Raw genomic sequence first — 21,743 nt, 5'->3', positions numbered from 1 at the left:
ATGTCGGGCACCAAAAGCTGGAAGAGGACAGAGGTCAGAGGACAGGGCGGCAATATCGGAGGCACTGGGGGAGTGGCGGTAAGTAAGTCAATATTTATTATATTTATTCCGGCAGCTGGGCAGAATGGATAAAAATGTATAAATACTAAAGTCCTTCTTTAAAAAAGTGACTTTTACCATCCATCTAAGTACCTGCTTTTGTATCTTTGTTCACTACTTGCTCTATAGGCTATTATTTATATGTTATTGTGATTTACAAGTCCATGTCTCAAGGGATAACTCAGACAGTCTTTCTTATAGCTCAGTGTCTGATTATAACCTTGAATATGAGTAGAGGTGCTTGGCTAGGAATGATTAAAAACACTTGATTCAGGTTGGATACAATTTTACACTAGTTTTGGGATGGAGAGGAGGGTGGGCTATGATCTTTATAGGACGTATTTGTCTTGACTACTAATCGTTTGACTATATCTGTGGGTACATGACCGTCAGTAACACATTATGTCCTAGAATGCTCAGGTAAAGAACAGCAGCTTGACTTGCAGAAAATACACGTTATAGACTGACATGTTAAAACTTACCAGTGCTTGGGTTCAATGTGAAAAAACCTTGATTATTTCCACTGGAGAAATGAAAGGAAAGTTTGCCAGCTGAAACGGTGTCTGCATCTGTGGCATCTAGTTGTATGATGGAAACCTGAGAAGGAGAATTTTCAGGCACGGAAGCATAGAATACCGCCTTGGATAACTGAGGGATGTTATCATTGACATCTGCAACTTCAATGTAAACTTCAGCTACCGAAGACAGAGGAATAGAGCCCAAGTCTGTAGCACAGATGGTCAACCAATAGCGGGAAGCAGACTCCCGGTCTAGCGGAGCTTCTGTCCGGATTAACCCTGAAAGATAGAACATTACTGATGAATCACTGTTAGATTCCACACTTTCTCATATACACAATACAATGAAAAAAGGCCATCAAAGGACTTAAAGGGGTAATTTTTTTTTTTTTAAATCAACTGGTGCCAGAAAGTTAAACAAATTTGTAAATGACTATTAAAAAATCTAAATCCTTCCAGTACTTTTTAGCAGCTGTATGCTACAAAGGAAATTCTTTTCTTTTTGAATTTCTTTTTTGTCTTGTCCACAGTGCTCTCTGTTGACACCTGATGCCCGTATCAGGAACTGTCCAGAGCAGGAGAAAAATCCCCATTGCAAACCTATGCTGCTTTTTTTTTCCACTTTAGTAGCCCTTTAACCCCTTAAGGACCAGGGGTTTTTCCGTTTTTGCACTTTCATTTTTTCCTCCTTACCTTAAAAAAAAAAAAAATCAAAACTCTCTCAATTTTGCACCTAAAAATCCATATGATGGCTTTTTTTGCGCCACCAATTCTACTTTGTAATGACATCAGTCATTTTACCCAAAATCTATGGCGAAACGGAAAAAAAATCATTGTGAGACAAAATTGAAAAAAACAAAAACAAACGCCATTTTGTAACTTTTGGGGGCTTCTGTTTCTACACCATACATTTTCCAGTAAAAATGACACATTCTCTTTATTCTGTAGGTCCATATGATTAAAATGATACCCTGCTTATATAGGTTTGATTTTGTCGTACTTCTGAAAAAAATCATAACTACATGCAGGAAAATTTATATGTTTAAAATTGTCATCTTCTGACCCCTATAACTTTTTTATTTTTCCGCATATGGGGCAGTATGAGGGCTAATTTTTTGCGCCATGATCTGAAGTTTTTAGCGGTAGCATTTTTGTATTGAGCAGACTTGTTGATCGCTTTTTATTCATTTTTTTTCAGGATGTAAAAAGTGACCAAAAATGCACTTTTTTGGACTTTGGAAATTTTTTGCGCGTATGCCATTGACCGTGCGGTTTAATTAATTATATATTTTTATGTGGACATTTCCGCACGCTTCTATACCACATATGTTTATTTTTATTTTCACAGTTTTTTTTATATGGGAAAAGGGGGGTGATTCAAACTTTTATTAGGGGAGGGGTTAAATGATCTTTATTCACTTTTTTTTTTAGATGACTGGTGCGGCTGGTATACACTGTCAGTTACATCAGCTGCAGGCATTATGCCCTACAGCTCTGGGGAAAAGCAGTGTCATCAGCCACAGACAGGGCATCCTGATAGCAGAGGCTACTATTTTAAATTGAGGCCATTGTAATTTGAGGGACCACTATATAGTAGACTTGATTATTTATTTATTTTTTCATTTTATTGAGGGAATACTGCAACTTTTTTTTTACTTTACGAATAATTTGTGGGCGGAATTTGCTGTAAAGTGCCATAATAGTGATGTGGCCTCCCATGTTGCTCAATGTATTATAATTTATTCTACAGAGTTAGCGTAAATTGTAGGCAGCTGCTTCAGGTGTGCTTTTACTAAATAACATGAAGTGGAAGCCAGCAAAATTTTACATAACATCTGCATGTAAAACACTGATCTTGATAAATTTTCCTCTTTGCGTTTTTTTTTACAGTGGGATTCAATCTATATGGCCAACAACTACATTCAGCATATATGTTGGGAGATTTTTTCAGTGTACATGTAGAACATATTCTATATGTACCGAACCTTATAAGCCTCTATAAGCCAACCAGTAAAATTGGATTAAAACTTGTCACTGTATATCATGTCCATGTAAAGTCCCACCATAACCTTTAACTGAAGCCTACACAAATGCAGATCTTGCAAAATAAATTAATAAATGAATTAATTTGATGAAATTAAATATTTGTCATATGATAAGAGAGTCGGCCAGTTAAGTATGGCCCCCTAAACTGACAACTGGTTACAACTCACCTGTCTCCTCATCTATGCTGAAAACAGAGAGGTGTGTGCCATCCTTTATTGAATAACGTATTTCACCATCTTTTCCTTTATCTTCATCTTGAGCCATGATGGAAAGAACCAGTGTGCCAGGGGGCGAGTTTTCTAATACCGACCCAGTGAAGACAACATTTTTGAATAAAGGTGGTTGTAGGTTTTCATTTACATCCAGGACTTCCACCTCCACATGGCATACAGACGAATGTGGGAATGGGTGTCCGGCATCTGTAGCTCTGACACTCAAATTATAGAAGGATTTAGTCTCAAAGTCAAGATCCTTTTCTAAGATCAAAGCTCCAGTAAATTTTTCCACACGAAATACCCCTTGCTCACTGTTAATAAGGGAATAGGATACATCTCCATTGGGTCCCATGTCCAAGTCCTGAGCATCCACAAAGTACAATACAGTTCCTACAGGAAGGTCCTCTGCAACTTTTACATTGGCAGTGACTGGCCGGCAATATGGGGCATTGTCATTGACATCTTCCAACGTTATAACCACATCGGTGACAGAAAAAAGTTGCCCGTCTTTCTTCGACTGATCTCTGGCTTCTACTTTGAGTTTATATTTTGGCAACAGCTCTCTGTCCAACATGCTCTTCACTGTTAAGTCACCTGTGACACTGTCAATGGCAAATTTATCAGTTGGTGTTAGAAGTGTGTATCTTACTCGGCCATTGTCCTCCTTGTCGATGTCATCTGCCTTTACTTTAACAACTACACTACCAATCTTAGCATCCTCTTGAATCCTCACACAGTACCCCGAGGAAGGAAACTTTGGTTCATTATCATTTACATCCAACACATTAATAGCTAAAATCTTCCAAGAGGATTTTTGAGGTGCACCAAGATCATAAACTGTTATATTAAGGATATATGAACTGGTAGATTCATGGTCTAAAGGAGAAGAGACAAATAGCTCCCCAGTTTCCATGTTGATGTCAAAGCAGCCATCATCACTCCCTTGAGATATAACATAGACTAGTTTGCCATTAAAACCAGTATCCAGGTCAATGGCAGTCAATAAAGCAATGGAAGAGTTGACAACTGTATCCTCGGCCACATCAATAGATACTGGAAAATCGTCATCAAAATGGGGAATGTGATTGTTTATGAGATGGTTGTTAAATGATATGTCCTCCTCATAGGTTTGTGCTTTATCTTGTAAGATGAAGGCATTTTTCATGTTTTCCATTATCTTGTTAACCACACCAGTTTCTACACAATTTAGAGTTTTGGAGGAACCTTCATTTAATATTGTGATGTTGATAAATGTGGGCACAGCTTCATTTTCACCATCAGTGGCAGTAACCACTAAGGAGACAAAAGGGTCTGAAGATGGGAGGTCATACAAGCTATCTCTGACTGTTATTTCTCCAGATGTGGGGTCTAAGCGGAACTTTTGTAGCTCGTTGCCAGACACAATTTGGTACTGTATGGTCTGGAGCTCATCGACATCCACTGCGGAGAGTTCAAACACCTTTTCCCTGGTGGGCATGTCTCTTGTGATGCTTACATTACAGTTGACCTTCTCAAAAACTGGAGCGTTGTCATTCAGATTGTTCATAATGAGAGAAACATAAACTTCAGTCTGTCTACGATAAGGTGAGCCCAGATCTGATGCCCAGACCTTCAGATGGTATAATCTTTGATTTAACTCATAGTCAAGCATCTTACTGTTAGAAATAACTCCTGTTATTGGGTCAATTACAAATGGAGTAGATTTTGGACTCACCAGTTTGTAGTTTATTTTGCCATTGTTCCCCTTGTCTGCATCAGTTGCAGAAACTTTTAATATCTTTGTTCCGATAGGAGAATTTTCATTGAATGTTCCCTCATATTTGGACAGAGTAAATACAGGCGAGTGATTATTGCAGTCAATAAGGTCAACAATAACCATGGTGGAGACCTGGCCATCAAGTGCTGTCACCTCCAAATGGAACTGAGACTCATCTTTTATATCCATACGTTTACTGGTGAATATCAGACCACTTTTGCTTATAAGCCTAAACTTATCGGTAGATGTTTTTAAGTAGTATCCACCTGATGGAGCTTCAGGATGAAATTTGACCATTACAACCTGACTATGGGGAGGGGAACATTCACTTATCTGCACTTTATACACATCCTGTTCAAATCTTGCTGTGGCGTATCTCCATGGAGGGACATAAATAGTTTTGATGGGGGAATAAACTGGTGGCTTGCTCTTGTCTTTGGCTCTAAGACTCAGATTAAAGCCTTGTGAGTGTTCCAGCCAGTTTATTTGTGCAGTGGATACCACAGTAAATTCATTTTTTCCCACGTAAGACCTTAAAACTTTGAAGTAACCAAAGGAATCACCATCTACGATTTCAACGGAATCTATACTGCACCCTGGATCTATAAAATCCACGACCACAGTTGCATAAAGGAGCCTCTCAGAAGAATCAGCCTTGGCCATTGTAACAGACGAGATGAAAGGAGGCTTCCTCAGAGCTGGTTGCACCAATACCTCCATAGAAGCTACATTCCCAAATCCATTGCCCTCTGCAATTTTTCTCATACGGTCAACAGCTAAAATTTCCAACTTATGAAGATTTGTTTGCGTTGCGTTCAAGTGTCCAATAAGCATGACAGTGCCACTAGTTGGATGGATACTGAAGAATGAGGACTTGGTGTTGAAGGTGTAGTAGAACAGTGCATTCTGGCCTAAATCAGCATCTGTGGCACTTATCTTACCCAAAATAGTCTTAAGAGGATCATCTTCAGTAACTGTAAATTTGTATGATGTTGTTGAAAAAAGAGGCCTTAGATCATTTATATCTAAAATTTGGATAGTTACTTTAGTCCATGCTTCGTAATCCAAAGACTTCTCTGTGGCATGAATGAGAAGCTGATAATTGTCTTTAACTTCCCTATTTAATAGGGCTGTATTGCCGCTCCTTATCCTTATACGTAAAAAGCAGAAATCCCCAACCACCATCTCCTCTGTTTTAAAAAGTCCAGATGGGTCTTCAGATACAATCCGATACTTTATCGTCCATTGAGGATCCTTCAAGTAAACCCCCATCTTTACTTGACTCGATACATAGGTCTTAGGAGCAGAATTTTCATGGATCATTGTGTGATACGAACTCTGGGTGAAGCTCAAAGAAGAAGAATTCTTATTGCTGGGTCTTGGTTCGCTAGATGTGTAATGAAGCATCAATATGGCGATAACCAAGACTTCTTGGGTGGTGGTAAAGCCGACCATTGTGTGACGTCTCCCTAGAAATAGAAAAAAAAAACATACCTCATAAGTCCAATGTGAATAATTTCTAAGTGAAATAACAATATATGAAAATCTCCACCACAAATCAATATCATTCAAATACACATAAAAGCTCTGGTCTTTTAAGCACTTTGAAATACAGGAACTGCTACTTTTTGGCTAATAAGGGAGTCCATGTCTGTTGGCAACCAAGGCCCCGTCATTGGGTTGCCCTACTTCTGTTAGTTTTGTCAAGCCACACACCAAATTTTTCCAACCTGTTGCTCCCTACCTGTTGCAAAATCACAACACCATCATGACCTGACATTGTAAGAGTCAAAGGTTGAGGAACCATAGCATACAGCAGGCCCTACAGGGCTTCCAGGAAGTTAAACAGATTTGTAAATGACTTTAATAAAAAAAAAATCTTGATCCTTTCAGTACTTATCAGCTGCTGTATGCTCCAGAGGAAGTTGAGTTCTTTATTGTTGTTATTTTCTGTCTGACCACAGTGCTCTCTGCTGACACCTCTGTCCATATCAGAAACTGTCCAGACCAGGAGAGGTTTGCTATGTAATTTGCTCCTATTCTGGACAGTTCCTGACATGGACAGAGGTGTCAGCAGAGAGCACTGTGGTCAGACAGAAAAGAACAACAATAAAGAACTCAAGTTCCTTTGGAGCATACAGCAGCTGATAAGTACTGGAAGGATCAATATATTTTTTTCCATAGAATTTACAAATCTGTTTAACTTTCTGGCTCTAGTTGATTACATTTTTTTTTTCCTGATAAGGATATTACCCCAATGCACTTCTAAACCAAGTCGACTGAGTCAACCAAAGTTTGATTTTCTTGTAGAATTAGTGATCATCTAAAATGCATCTGTGCAAGTAAATATCTCAGGCTATTCAGTATATAGATATATGTTTCTATTTCTAGATCAGGTCTAACTCACAATGGTTTCTAAGGTTGCATTATTTTCACAAACAGTGATCAAACTCGCAGGATTAGTATAAGCAAAGAATTGAAATATGCAATCCAAATACTAAACTTTTCAACCCAAAGGCTAAAAAGTAATAATGATAAAACAACTCGCTAATAATACTAAGCATTGAAAACTCATTGCTTTGTTGTTTATCAGGAACTTAGCCAAGAAACGTCCTTATTCTGGTTTTACTTCTACAGTCTAACTAGAACATTTTTAAATGCATTTACCTTATAGTCTTGTATCTAGAGGTACTATACTGTAAGTTTAAACTGTTTGTTTATTAAATAATTTTTCTGTAATTTTAGGAAATTAGTTAGCAAATTAATTTCTTTAGTTTTAGATAGGGTGGCACTTTAATTTGGGTGGAAGAGGAACATTTGAGTCACAACTTTACTTTAATGTGGTTTAATGTGCAGGGTATACAGTAGCCATGGTTTTTATCCTAGAAGACATACTAAAACTAGCTATACACATGACATTATCATTGGGCAGTAGTCACACAAACACCAAAAATTCAAGAGACAGCGGTTCACATCCCCCCAAAATATACAAGCTTAGCAGATAAAAATGTATGACAAAAGGAAATTATGTAAAATAACTGTCTTTTGTGGGTGTGGATTGGGCCCATGTTCGAATATTTTAAGAGGTTATTTGAGATTAGGAAAACATGGCTGCTTTTGCATTCAAAACAAAATCTTACCATGGATCCTAACTTACATGAAGTGAATAAGGCTGAGTTGCACTACTATACACAAACAGTGGACCAGGTGTGGTGCTGTTTCTAAAAGAGACGGCAATCACTTTCAAATCTTGTACGACTCCTTTAAATATTGTTTAGTGGTTCAGGGCATTTAAGGAGAGAACATGATGTAGGGTGCAAACTGCACATGCAAGACAACAATAGTTCTGTTACGTAAAAAGAATTGCACTTTGCTTAGGTATGAAAAGACTGAATAGTTAAACAAAATGTCTACAGCAAATAGCGGATGTATGCTTTCATCTGATTCATGGGACTAAAACTCATCAAAGCAAAAACGATGACTTCCCTTTCTTAAGCAAACATCCAGCTATTTGCTTTTCTCTCTTTTGCTTATTGGTCACCTGTGGATCAGATTTGTTCTGGAATATTCTTTTTCGTACCTCCTGGGGTGGCACATGGTACATAAAAGAAGGCGGCTGGGACATAGAAGAAATTTTGCTCCTTTGTTTTATTAACAGTCTAAAGGATGGAAAAGAAGGTGGCTATTAAAGGGGTTTTCCATGAGTTTTTGAAGCATTATGTCCATCAAGAGTGTATGTACCATAGTGGCAGACCATGTGGCTTGGAGAGAGAGGGCCTTACCTGGTTGGTCTAATTAATCTTTTTACTGGTAAAAATCCTCTCCAGGAAACTGAATTGTCAGCAAACTCATAGAGGGGGGTATTGTGACGGACTGACCAGGGACCTCTCAGTGTCCCCCTTCGCCAAGAGCAAACGACAAGCCCCAGCATACCACAGACAATATCCCTAGGGAGAACTAGAGATTATCGCATTCCCCTTATCCAAAGAACCAGGCAACACCAGTCTTCAATCTATATTTATGAGGAACCAGTGTCTCCTTATAGGAAGAACATCACAGGGGGGGGGGGGGGGGGAAGGGGCAGTAAAGACAATACAGGTGACAGTAAATCTGGTAGATAATCCCTATGTAGTGCCTTGTACTGAAGGTGGACTGTGTGCAGAATGTGGACTGTGTGCAGAATTAGTGCCTAGTGCAGAAGGTGGACCATGTGCAGAAGGTGGACCATGTGCAGAGGGTAAACCGTGTGCAGAAAGTGAACCGTGTGCAGAAGGTGGACCGTGTGCAGAATGTCATGAAAACAGCAAATAAAGGTATTTTAATAACATATCCAACAAGGAGCTTTAGGTCACTGGACAACATTAACTGAGGGGCAATACCTGTGGAAATAGTGATGTCCTTAAGTCTGGTCTTTCTCGTGCCCGCCCCTGAAGCTAGCCCGAGTTCCACTCAGTCACTCTTCCATAGTCCATAGTCACTCTGGGAGCCCAGGCAAAAATAGCGAAGGGGTAGAGTGACTCTAGGAACCATCACAGTGCTCCCCCTAACAAAAATAGCAGACCTGGTGCAATCCAAACTGATCCATTTGGGGCTGCACGTGCCACAACCACCAGTCCCAGCTGTCCTGGTCCTTCTCTCAGTTAGGGGTGTGCAGCAACAACGTAATCCAATACCAGCAAACCCTGCATGAAGCTCACTGGGGCTCCCCTCAAAAAAACTTTTCCGCTTCTCCCCCCTCCCCAGCCTGGGGAGGGGGAAGACCTGACCCAGCCCATAGTCTGTGGGAAGGAGGCTAGCTTCCAAGCCCCTCCCAAACAACATTTCCCAAACAAAGCCTCCATGCGTCGGCGGTTGGAGAGGTAGGAGGCCGACTGCCTCCACACCTGGTTGCAATATCTGCCACTGGGGAGCCCCACCGACTGTGCCAGCCCCTGTTCTGTTCCACAGCCGCTGGGGATCCAGGCCGACTGTCTGGGATCCTGGCTGGACCAGTGCAGGGATTACGGTCTCCTCAGTAACTGCAGAGCTGCCAGCAGTGTTCAGTGCTGAGCAGAGTGTAGCAGAACACTGCCCTGATGCTGGCGCTTCAGCCGGGGATGTGATCAGTAGGTGGAGAGGGAGGTTGACTGCCTCCTCACCCGGTTGCAACATCTGCCGCTGGAGAGATGAGCCGACCACTCCATCTCACGATATGGAATTCACCTGCTGGGGAGCCTCACTGACTTTGCTTTTTCCCATACTGTTAAACAGCTGCTGGGGATCCAGGCCGACTGCCTGCGATCCGTGGTAGACCGCTACAGGGATCACGGACCCCTCTGTAGCTGCAGAGCTGCCATCGGTGTCTCATGCTGGACAGAATGTAGCAGAACTCTGCCCTGATGCCAGCGCTTCCACAGGGGTGTCCTGAGCGGATACTGCTAGAGCGTCGCAGTCCGGTGTGCAATCCAGGGGAAGGGGAGAGACAGAGCGGTCTCTCCTGTGCCAGTTTCCTCCGCTGTACAGGGCTCGTGACCGTAGACATCACCCTCAAAGAAGGTCAGGTAGTCTTCTTCGAGGTACCATTCCTGGTACGTCAGCCAAGAAAGATCCTGTTCGAGGTCTGGTATCTCCGATTGCGGCAGCCTCTCTCTCTCCACTTGTCCTGGATGTCCCAGAGCCTATATGCCTGAGTACAGTCAAAGTCTTACCGCTCCTCGAATGTGTCCCACAATAGACTAGGCGAGCCAAAGTCTGCCCCTTCCGGAGAACAGGCTGTTTTGGGCTTTGGCTGCCTGCAGCTTGCCCACCAGTACAGTGCATGGTAATGAGCCTCGACCTCCATTTCTTACTGCACCAACCTGTGCAACTGAGCCATTTTGCTGCCCATGGGTTGATCTCTGAGGTAGTGAAGCCGCAAGTGGACCGGTTCCCTGAAGCACTGTTGTGGGGTGGGCAGGACTTGTGCTCAGCTTTTTACTGACTTCTCGAGAACAAGTTCCCAAATCTTGCATGGACATCTCTTCCATGACATTCTGCAGCTTCGCTATACGGACTTGTGTCAGCTGTGTAAGGACCCTGTTCACACTCTCTTGTGAATGATCTTTGCCGAAGAGACCCCGGAACCATTGAACCTCTCTTCAAAAATCCCCCATCCTTACAGGCTCTTCCTTGCCAGGGAAAGTTGCTGAGACGGGGGTCAAGCTAGTGGCTGTATCTCCCCCAGCTGGGCTGGTCTCAGTGTTGATCCTGGAGAAGTCAGATCCCACTGCTGCCACCAATTGTGACGGACTGACAGGGAGCTCTCAGTGTCCCCCTCTGCCAAGAGTGACTTCTACTACCAGACAACAAGCTCCAGCATACCACAGGCAATATCCCTAGGCAGAACTAGAGATTATTGCATCCCCTTATCGAAAGAACCAGGCAACACCAGTCTTCAGGTATAAAAATGAACCTATCTTTATTGAGGAACCAGTGTCTCCTTTTATGGGAAGGACATCAAAGGGGGGAAGGGGAAGTAAAGACAATACAGGTGACAGTAAGTCTGTAAGGCTATCCCTATGCAGTGCCTCGTGCAGAAGGTGGACCATGTGCATAATCTGGACCGTTTGCAGAATTATTGCCTAGTGCAGAAGGTGGACCATGTGCAGAAGGTAAACCGTATGCAGAAAATGGACCGTGTGCAGAATTAGTACCTTGTGCAGAATGTGTCATGAAAACAGCAAATAAAGGTATTTTAATAAGATATCCAACAAGGAGCTTTAGGTCACTGGACAACATTAACTGAAGGGCACAAACTGTGGAAATAGTGATGTCCTTAAGTCCATCAAAGTCCTGGTCTTTCTCGTGCCTGCCCCTGAAGCTAGTCCGAGTTCCGCTCAGTCACTCTTCCATAGTCCATAGTTACTCTGGGAGCCCAGGCAAGAATAACGAAGGGGTAGGGTGACTCTAGGAACCGTCACAGGTATTCACTAATATGTCATGGAAAGAGAAAAAAACACCACACCTTTATGTCCTGGAGGTTAAAAGCAGATGCCATTATAGAAAGCCCACTTCAATATTTGCTATGGAGCCCCCTGGTTTCTGTTCTCAACCTAAAGTTGCCCACATACATTATATGAAATAGTCAATATCTGCTGAATTTAGTTGGACCGGATGTTTCAGCATGCATGATTCTTTGCTGACACAGAAGATAAGCCCTTCCAGAGAAATCTATCAGAAGCTTACTCCCTTCTCCCTACTAAGAGACATGAAGACTGTTGTATATGCATATGAATAGGAATGAGTCAAGAGTTTGGCTGACAGCTGTCTAAAGTTTTTTGGCATCTTTACTATGCAACTATTTTTGTAGTAGAATGGTACCACATGTTGTTTACTATGTGCATTAGACATAATAACCCACTGCTAGTTAATGCATGTTACTGTTGTCTCAAGAACCAATGTTTTCAATGTAAGTGGATAAGTCAATGTTTCAATCTATTCAGTTGTTGGTTTTGCTAAGTCTACCCACTTCATTGTAGAGTTCACATTGGCAAAGAAGGCATTGGATAAATGACAAAAATGTGTCCAAACCCTACTTAAATGCACCCTGAAAGGCAACCTTTATGGAAGCGACATACATGTTGCTCAACAATATATACACTCCTGCTACTTAAATATGACTTATAGAAGTAATAACTGGATCTTGAAACCCGGGATTTGGTTGATAATGAGGCACATGGCTTTGGATGTCACTCAGGGTGGTGTAAGAATCACCAAAGCGGTCATGAAATGAATTGACTTGTTAAGTCTGTCACTGCCTGTCATTTACATTGACACATGTCAACTCACTGCTCAGTGGAGTGTGGTGCGTGTTTGTCTTTCACACTGCCCAACAACTTAGACATCACAAGCCTCTTCATTATGTGACTGCGACCAGCAGCCGGTAGAGAGAAGCTTCCCCAAAACATCCTGTTTGCCATTAAGAGAAGAGTCTGGCCGTGGGTGGCTTGTGCACACAACTGGTGAGAAAAAGTATAAAGTGCCGGGAAAACTAACAAGAACCTCATTGTGTGAGCTGGATTAATAAAACCTAATCCTTGGTGTCTGTTGTGAATCATTGCTATTTTGATGCTACTTTGCATTTCATTGAGTTCTCAAAAATATATACACAACAAAACACACTAAGACTATATTTTGGTAAAAAGAATAAAAAATGTGGCAGCTACTGCATCTTCAGTTTTTTTTTCTACAGGATAGGTGATAAATATATGATCAGTGGGACCCCAATACTAGAATTGTTGCCCAAGTCTTATATTCTTGATCAGTCTCATACACTTTGAATGGAATATGATTGACTGCTGTTCCATTCCCTTTTTCTTATGATGGTGTTTTTTATTTTTGAAATTTATTTACATTTTTTTTTTTTAAAAAGGTCAATTTAAAGGTTCCCACACATCTTCAAATGATACTGGCTCGATGTTCATGCAGCCAACAGCTGTCTCCCTTTTTTCCTCCATACGCTTGAATTTTCATTTTGGCCCATTGTCTTGTGTTATGATTTGGGAGAGGGGGAGATAAACTGCCTCCAGAGCTAAGAGCAGTTGAAATCCAACATGTCCAACCTGTCATTTCCCTGACACCATCAGCTGAGGGAATTGGTGAGGCCGTTATACACATCAGAGAGTCTTCCAGGCCAGTCAAAATTGGCAGGGTCAGTCAACCTTTTACTAAAGTGTATGGAACCCTTTAGGACCCTGTTCTAGTGATGTGTGGGAGTCCTAGTGGAGGGGCCCCAGTAATCACCTAGAAACCCATTTAGGATGGGGTCACACATGCTGTATTTTGTTGCTTATTTGCTGCTGGGTATTTTCCTACTCATTGAAGTCAGTGAGTAACAAAATCAGCTGCAGAAAATATTCAGTAAAATATGACACGTGGCCCTACCCTATAGCTAAGCTGAATTTATTCATATTTGACTTTCTATGATATCTTGCTCAGCAGGGATAACAAATGATGAACTTGCACTTTATTACTACCAGAAATTTTATGTTAAGAATGTATTCACTCTGGCACTAAAACTGAACGAACAGGTAAAGCTGTCAGAGCTTGTTGGGACTTCTAACTTCATAAGACCATGAGCACTACTGGATACTAGCGCAGTCCAAAAATCTACTGGTAAAAATTTGTAGTAGTAAATCCAATTGCAGTCATTGCCATTACCATCACTAGGTCAACCTTTTTTTTTTTTTTTTTACAATTTACACATGATATGACAAGAGTTATGTAGGTAAACTCTCTAATCAGGTCGCCCCCCCCCCCCCTGCAATCAGCTACTTATCCCCTATTCTGTTAACTCTCTTTTATTTTCTTGGGAAGTAAGAGGCCCCCTCCCACCCTGATACACATAAGAGTGATGCTTTTGTATTCCACTTTGACAATCTCACTAAAGAAGTTAGATTTAGGCACATTAATATTTCAGTAATTTGTACATAGATTTTATAGAATATTACACAGGGTTGTGGCTAGGCTTTCCTTTGCCTTAAGCAAAGAATTAGTTTGTGGCCCCAACCCTGTATGTTCATACCATGGCCAATGCAGAGTGGCTTGTTGGCGCCACCACCTTGGCACATGCCCCGTCAGCTCCCCCACCTACGCCCCTTTACATGACATAATACAGACATTTAACTAGTTTAACATATTGTAACTTGCTCTTGTTCCTGTAATAAAAAGGAATTTAACAACTTATTTTATTGGAAGCATCACATATAAAAGAAGATGTATAATGTCTTTATTGCCGTTGAGTAAACATTTCTGCAGTTAATAGAATTACCTCCATTAACCATTATATTAGCTGCTTAAAGGGAAACTTACCCCTTGTAGTATAATATAAGGGTCATCCATGTAACCTGTTGGTAAAGTAAAGTGTTGGTTGAACTCAGCAATTCTGAAGGGACCGGTTGCCCTTCTGAGAGATATGGAGGCCTCCTGTCTCTACCACATAAATGATGTCGGAGGAGAGAAGGATCAGACATGTAGAATCTCTACTTCCTAATCCTTTTGTTCTTGGGGGAATATGCCAACACCAGAGGAGTCTAGCAACGGCTAAGTTGGCCATTTATTTGTATTGGGGGATCGAATGAGCTTTCCACCGACAGCAATCTTATTTGCATAGTTACCATAATTTTGGTACTGCTAAAAAAAAAACATGGTACTAAGCAATGTAGCTAGGCAGGGATGAGGTAAGTTGTATATGACTCGTGTTCATTACATTTTGGGGAAGAAAGTGAAAGATGAAGTCAGATTTACTACATATGAGTGCTACATTGCATCCCACTTAGAACACATCATAAGACCTATGGTGGTGAGTTGTCTGGTCCTGCTAAAATAAGCAGGCTTAGAGGACTTTGCACTTACGCATATGGGCACGTTAATGGTGGTCAGTGATATGACCAACAACATGAAAACTACCTGTGCCTTTATGGTTTCCAGATACATATTGGAAAGGACCTGCTTAAAGGGAACCTGTCACCTTGAAAGTGTTATAGAAAATGTTATAGAGCAGAAGGGGTTGAGCAGACTGATATACATGTTTGTGGATTCAGTATGACTTGTAATTTATCCATCTTAACTTCCAGACCAGAGGGTGGTCCTAATAATTGATTGACAGCATTCTCTGTATTAATGTGAATAAAATCACTCAATAGGACCGCCCACTGGACTCAGCTCAGAATTATAAGAAGTTTGAATGAATAAATTACTATCTATATTGACTCTTTCCCCAAAAAAATCTGGCTATTATTCTTGTATCTGAGCCCAGATGGATGTTGTTAGGTCTCCAAAAGATCTGGGACTAAACTCCCATTTCCCCAGGCATGCCCCTAATCATGCCATAACCATACCCTCAGCAACATCCCTACCAACACCATCAGTCACTGTGGCTGGTGATGTAGTGAAAACCTCCTTAAAGCACTGAACTGTTTTACAAGTGTGCAGGCACAATGACACACACAATGACGTAGAGCATCAGGTTCTACGATTGCTTCAATGTGCCACGTAGGCATAGGGGTGTTCTCGGGGTGTGTGCTTGCTTTTGCACGATGCACAGCTGACATGGTACAATGTTCTAAAATGTTCTATAGGTGTATAGGTATCAGACCCTGGGCTGTAGCTCCATTAACCTCTTTACCACCCCCACCCCCCAGCAAAACAACTGCAGTATGGACAATGTAGAAATATATTTCAAATCTAATCAGATAAAGGGCCCCCATAGAGAGAATATTCAGAATATTCATGTTTGTGGATTGTGTTGAAATCCAATTGAGATTCAGAACATGCACAGAACAGGATGTTTTCAGCAGTCAGCATTGTGTTATACCAGTTCCATGCAGATTTCACAGGTTTCATGCCTCTGAATACCTTGTATTCCCCTCCTGCTATAAAACCATGTTAACTTGCAGCAAATATATGTTTTACGTTTTCCTGTACTATAGGGGCATGATGTCCTACGAAGCACCCCACCCTACTGTCAGCTCACTGAGTTATTCTAATAATAAAAGTTTATTAGTAAATTGCTCTGAATCCGGAGTCGTAACATAAGTAGCATCACATGAATGTAGGTTCTCCAAACCTATGATTCTATGAAACTTTACTGGCTGTGACATAAAATGTCTTTAGGCACTACACTCAAAAAATGAGAATTTTACAGGATCAGATAATTATATGCAGCTATGTCTTATGCTGAATGACACACCAATCGACATAGGTCAAAAATGCATGTGTTTTCACAAAAAAACGTGTTAAAACTTTCCATTTCATAGGTAGTCCCTTTGATAAGACACCCTTAAGCCGATGCCAGTTTTGCCGGTAGGAATATTTTACTGCCTTTATGATACAGATTGACAAGTTTCAAGGTCTATAATGTCATTCTAAAGTGCCCTGTTCTGTTTTGTGAGATGGCTGGTGTGAATAGTTATTTTGCAGGCTGTGGCATGTATCAGCCATCCCCTGCCCTGCCTCATCTTTGACTCTGTAACCTCAGCAAAGCAGACTGATGCACATCACGTATGACTGATAAAGAAGAATGTAGAGACCACTTGAGTCCACAAACTACTCATCACAAACCTAATAGATAGATGATAGATATCTGCCATGTAAACAATGGTGACTGACCGCTGGACCCACATAATGTTTGACTATGAGAGTAGACGGCAAGGATCCAAATATATTTTGGGATTGTTCTTGTTACAACTCAAAGTCGACTTCTATCCGTAAAATGCTGGTTCCATTTACTGCGATCAATATTCTGTCTATGGTTAGCAATGTAATCCATCAGTCATCAGTAAATAATAACACAATTTATGGCTGATCCACTGATGGGCCTTCTCCCCCACTGAAGAATAGTTGAACCAAAGGTCCTATTTGGACAACCTTTTCCTATAAGCCTTGGTCTTGCTGTGTTCCATAATTCACTATGGGGGACATTTATAAAACCTTGCTTTTGTAGTTTTTTTTTTAGTAATTTTTTTCAACTACTGTTTTGCTTACGTGTGACAAATTTATTATTCTGTTGCACGGCCTTAATAAATTTGTCGCACGTAAGCAAAAGCGGGAAAATCCCCTCACGTAAGCAAAACCTGTGATGTAAGCGCCAGAGATTGATCTGCTGTTCCTGCGTTAGGTAAAGAGGTGCTTCTGGTGCTGAAAATCATCCTGCATTGCCTAACCCATTGGGATGGCCCAAGTAGGTGGTAAGAGTAGGTCAAAATCGAAACACATTTCCCAGCGATTAAAAAAGGTTCTCATATGCGTTTTTTGTCATTTTTATTTTAAAAACGTAAGTTTATAAAATGTTGAGACAAGCAAAGATTGGAATTAGCTTGAGTAGAAGAGGTTGATTATGGCAATCAGTGTCCAAAGAATAAGGGGGGGGGGGGAAAACTATCAAATAAAATCACACACAGTGCACAAAAGTAAGCATTAAAAATTAACAATGTAGTTATAACACACTTTCATCCTAAAAATCTAAATACCTTTAATAAAAGAGGACAATTCATTTTAGAGGATGTAAGGCATTTTAGTAAGCCAGGAATGCGCTGGAGGAAATTTAAGCAAAGGTTTCCTCTATATCGACTTTTTAGAGACAGTCGCATTTTATAAATCTCTTACTACTGCAAGTCAATTTCGAAGTCAATCTAATCAATTTTCTTGCTTTTCTAGCTCTTAGGGATGATTGTCGCACAGAAAATAGCGTAGTCGCAGTTGCGACTTTTCTGTGACAATGAATATTATATTATATGAAAGGTAAAACGGGTAAATGCTTTTATAAATGCCCCCCTATGTGATTTTCCTCCATTTTCTTCCCCTTTACCACATCTCATTGGAACCTTTAACAATAGAGATGGACCCCATAGTACCTGCACTGCCTTCTACCCTTGTAGTCATATCCATGATAACTGCAAAATTGTCAGGACCTCTAATGGACCCTTTTGACTGCACAAATGTTAAGTAACTCAAAAATATAATATAATATAAACTCCCCCCCCCCCCAACAGTTGGCGACTATCTTCCTTATTTGTGATGGGATTACTATTAGACCTAATGGACCCTTTTGTAACTGGCCCTGTTGTACTGGCTATAGCTGGTAACCATAGGGCCTCCATGCAAAAAAAATGTGCCCTGCCATTCCTTCACCCACAACAGTCGCCACTGGTTTAGGGGCCTTGTAGCAGCTGTGGACTTTGCTACCCCTATAGCTAAGCCACTGGCTTTGAGAATTCCTATTCTATACACTTAACCTGCTAACAGGGTTGAGGTGGCCCACCTGTGGAGTCTCTGCTGGGCCACCTCAACCCTGTTAGCAGGTTAAGTGTATAGAATAGGAATTCTCAAAGCCAGTGGCTTAGCAAAGTCCACAGCTGCTACAAGGCCCCTAAACCAGTGGCGACTGTTGTGGGTGAAGGGATGGCAGGGCAATTTTTTTTTTTGCATGGAGGCCCTATGGTTACCAGCTATATCCCTACCCTCAGCCATGCATCTGTGCATGGAATTTTTTTTATTATAAGGCTATTGTATGAATTTACTTCCACTCATTTATACAGCAAAATCATCGTTCTGAAGACAAATTATGTGCTGACATATTTATCTTTCCATGTGATACATACCATAAAGATAACATCTCTCCATAGAGTTCTGCAGAAAGAGATCATTCAAGTTTATTGAATGAAATCCGCAATGGCTCATAAGATGATAAGGACAGTATTCTGTCACTGAATGCAGCAGAATAATCTCTAGATGTTTCATACTCAAGGAGGAGCTGAACTGTGAGGCTGATAGGGAGGTCAGAGAGATAAAATCATGTCTTTAGTGAAAGATGTCTAGAAACAAATTCATCTTCTTAAGGTACTGCCATTTATTCTACGTGTCTTCATGAGCTAACCTTCTTCATAAAGATGGCATTGAGATGATCATGCTTAGAGTGATATAGCACATATGGTAAATTTATAACAAAACTGGGAATTCGAAGATCACTTTGATTTTGAGGATTGAGTAAGGATTTGCCAGTTGTGATCTGCAGGATTGGATTATACAAAGGGCACCAGAGTTCTTATCTCGTGACCTTTACCACCTTGAAGACCTACAGTTCGTGCATCCACTAGCCACCCTCCTTGCTATCAATATATAACTTATATATCTATCTCTTATCTATGTCATATCCACGGCTCAAGTCCTGCAGAAATGCATGGGTACTGAGTTCCTGCACTTTTTCCACAGTAGGGACACTGTTCCCATTAGGAGAAGGAGTTCTTCAGGACAGCTCGAGTGGAAATTTTGGGTGAATTCCCACACTTTTTTTTTCCCAAGGACTTGACCCCTGTTCATATCTATGTGATCACCCATTAAGGAGAAAGACCAAGGACATACAGTACACTGAGGAGAGCAGGCCTGTGTGACCCCTATGTCATGATTGCTGTTTCGTGGTCATATCCAGCTAAGGAAAGGTGGAAAAGCATGCTTGTGACTCTCGGTTTTGAATTCTAAAAGATAAACTGGATCAGCGACCTCCATTACCCCCATAGACTTCAATAGACAACATGCATGCATGGCCATGTCTCCTATATTCAGCTGCTGTAGGGTGTGCAGTGAGGTCAGGTGGAATGTGGGCCCTGACAATTTAATTTTGTCCATTGTGACCTACACCAACCTTAATCTGGTTTATTTACCTTGGGTATTAAAGGGGTTTTCCACTTTTGGCATACATTTTTTTTCTATGCTTTTTGACAATATTTCTGTTGTAAAAATGAGACCAGAAAATGTTCCTGGTAACCTATAGACAAATCTAAGAAAGTTTACCTTGCAAGTGTTTACCAACGAACGTTTTCAAAAATGTCCAAATAAGATTGATTTCATTTATTCTGTGAGAGAGTTGGAATACAACAAGTGTTTCATATACATATTTGAAATAATATGGATGAAGAGTTTCCTGTTTAAACAATATGGTGAAAATGTTGACCGATTAGTCATCTGGTTATGTATTAATGTAGACACATAGCCACAATCGGGATTAAGTTTGTAAACCTATTAAACATACTTCACATTATTAAACAAATATTGCAGACTGTATCGGACAAGTATTTTTCCTTATGATTGAAAGGTGTGTTCTGTCAATGAACCCCCCTTCAGAATGAATTGCTAACACATCTATCTTACTGACATGTTGTGCAAGTAAAAATTCATACTATCCATTTATCTTTAGTTTTTTTTGAAGTTTTTACGAAATAAAAATTCTGCTTTATCCACAGTATCTATCGATCGGTCGAGTGATCTATCTATCAATCTATCTATCCATCTATATACCTACCTGCCAAAAAATAGCCTCTATGTGCAACAACATTTGACTTTAACACTTGGAAGCAACCATATTAAGGCCAAATTGGGTTGCACTCCCACATTCACCTGATAATCGGCCCATGTAAAGTGGCCTTAAAGGGGTTATCCAGGAAAAACCTTTTTTTTGTATATTGGCGCCAGAAAGTTAAACAGATTTGTAAATTACTTCTATTAAAAAGTCTTAATCCTTTCAGTACTTATGTGCTTCTGAAGTTAAGGTTGTTCTTTTCTGTCTAAGTCCTCTCTGATGACACCTGTCTCGGGAAACGCCCAGTTTAGAAGCAAATCCCCATGGCAAACCTCTTCTAAACTGGGCGTTTCCCGAGACAGGTGTCATCAGAGAGGACTTAGACAGAAAAGAACAAACTTAACTTCAGAAGCTCATAAGTACTGAAAGGATTAAGATTTTTTAATAGAAGTAATTTACAAATCTGTTTAACTTTCTAGAGCCAGTTGATATATATAAAAACGTTTTTTCCTGGAATACCCCTTTAAGGCTCTATAGACACAATTGCTTCTTAAAGGGGTTGTTCTTTGAAGAAGCTTCACTCTATTGCTAAACAGTTATCTTTATAATTCCCAGACATACAGTATATAGGTTCAACAGTGTTACAAATGTAAATGCATTGGGGGAACAGATACTAGAGGAGACTTTCAAGGGACAGATTTTTGCCTTGTCATATTGACGTCACAGACCTACAACAAGTATAATCTCCCATCTTACCGAGCAAGCTGCAGAAACAAGTATTAAGCCTAAGGTGCTGAACAAGCTGCAAACTCACAACACGTGGCGTTTCTTGGGAACATGAATTCAATAATAGCTGAAAATCTAGGTTCTTTTATTTCTTTAGGGGCTGTTCAGAGGAAATAAATTCAAAGATAGTAACAGTTGAGTATGGCATAGCTTTGGGCTACCACAAATGGGCAGATGTTTTACCTGCTCATCCACAGGTGTCCTCAACACTATCTTTCTCTTTTTTCGTTTTAGTCAGATGAAGATCTTCTAACATCTCAAAATGAAAAGTCTGCTGAGGAGCTGTACCCAGCTGGTACTGATAGCTAAAAGAGTGCCAATTCTGATCAGAAACATAGAATGTGTCGGCAGATAAGAACCATACTGTCAATAGTCCCTGGCCCTATATTATATAAAGGATAGCATTATGCCTATCCCATGAATGCTTAAAGGGGTACTCCGCCCCTAGACATCTTATCCCCTATCCAAAGGATAGGGGATAAGATGTCAGATTGCCGGGGTCCCGCTGCTGG

The 21,743-nt window shown here is 40.7% G+C and overlaps 1 protein-coding gene across 1 annotated transcript in view; it reads right to left on the bottom strand.

The window, feature by feature from the left end:
• The window catches only part of FAT2 (FAT atypical cadherin 2), a 105,110-nt gene that overhangs the window by 59,007 nt on the left and 24,360 nt on the right, over positions 1-21,743 (bottom strand). The window contains exons 2-3 of the mRNA XM_056516852.1: positions 2,831-6,103; positions 582-896 (exon numbers count right to left, since the gene is read on the bottom strand). Coding sequence (XP_056372827.1) covers positions 582-896; positions 2,831-6,089 — 3,574 coding nt within the window. The 5' untranslated portion in view covers positions 6,090-6,103. The remainder of the gene's footprint in view (positions 1-581; positions 897-2,830; positions 6,104-21,743) is intronic.

The sequence above is a fragment of the Hyla sarda genome, chromosome 4 (assembly GCF_029499605.1).
Source record: "Hyla sarda isolate aHylSar1 chromosome 4, aHylSar1.hap1, whole genome shotgun sequence".
In the NCBI taxonomy this organism is placed as follows: domain Eukaryota; kingdom Metazoa; phylum Chordata; class Amphibia; order Anura; family Hylidae; genus Hyla; species Hyla sarda.
The sequence above is the reverse complement of the archived record's forward strand: the minus strand, read 5'-3'. Positions and strand labels throughout refer to the sequence as shown.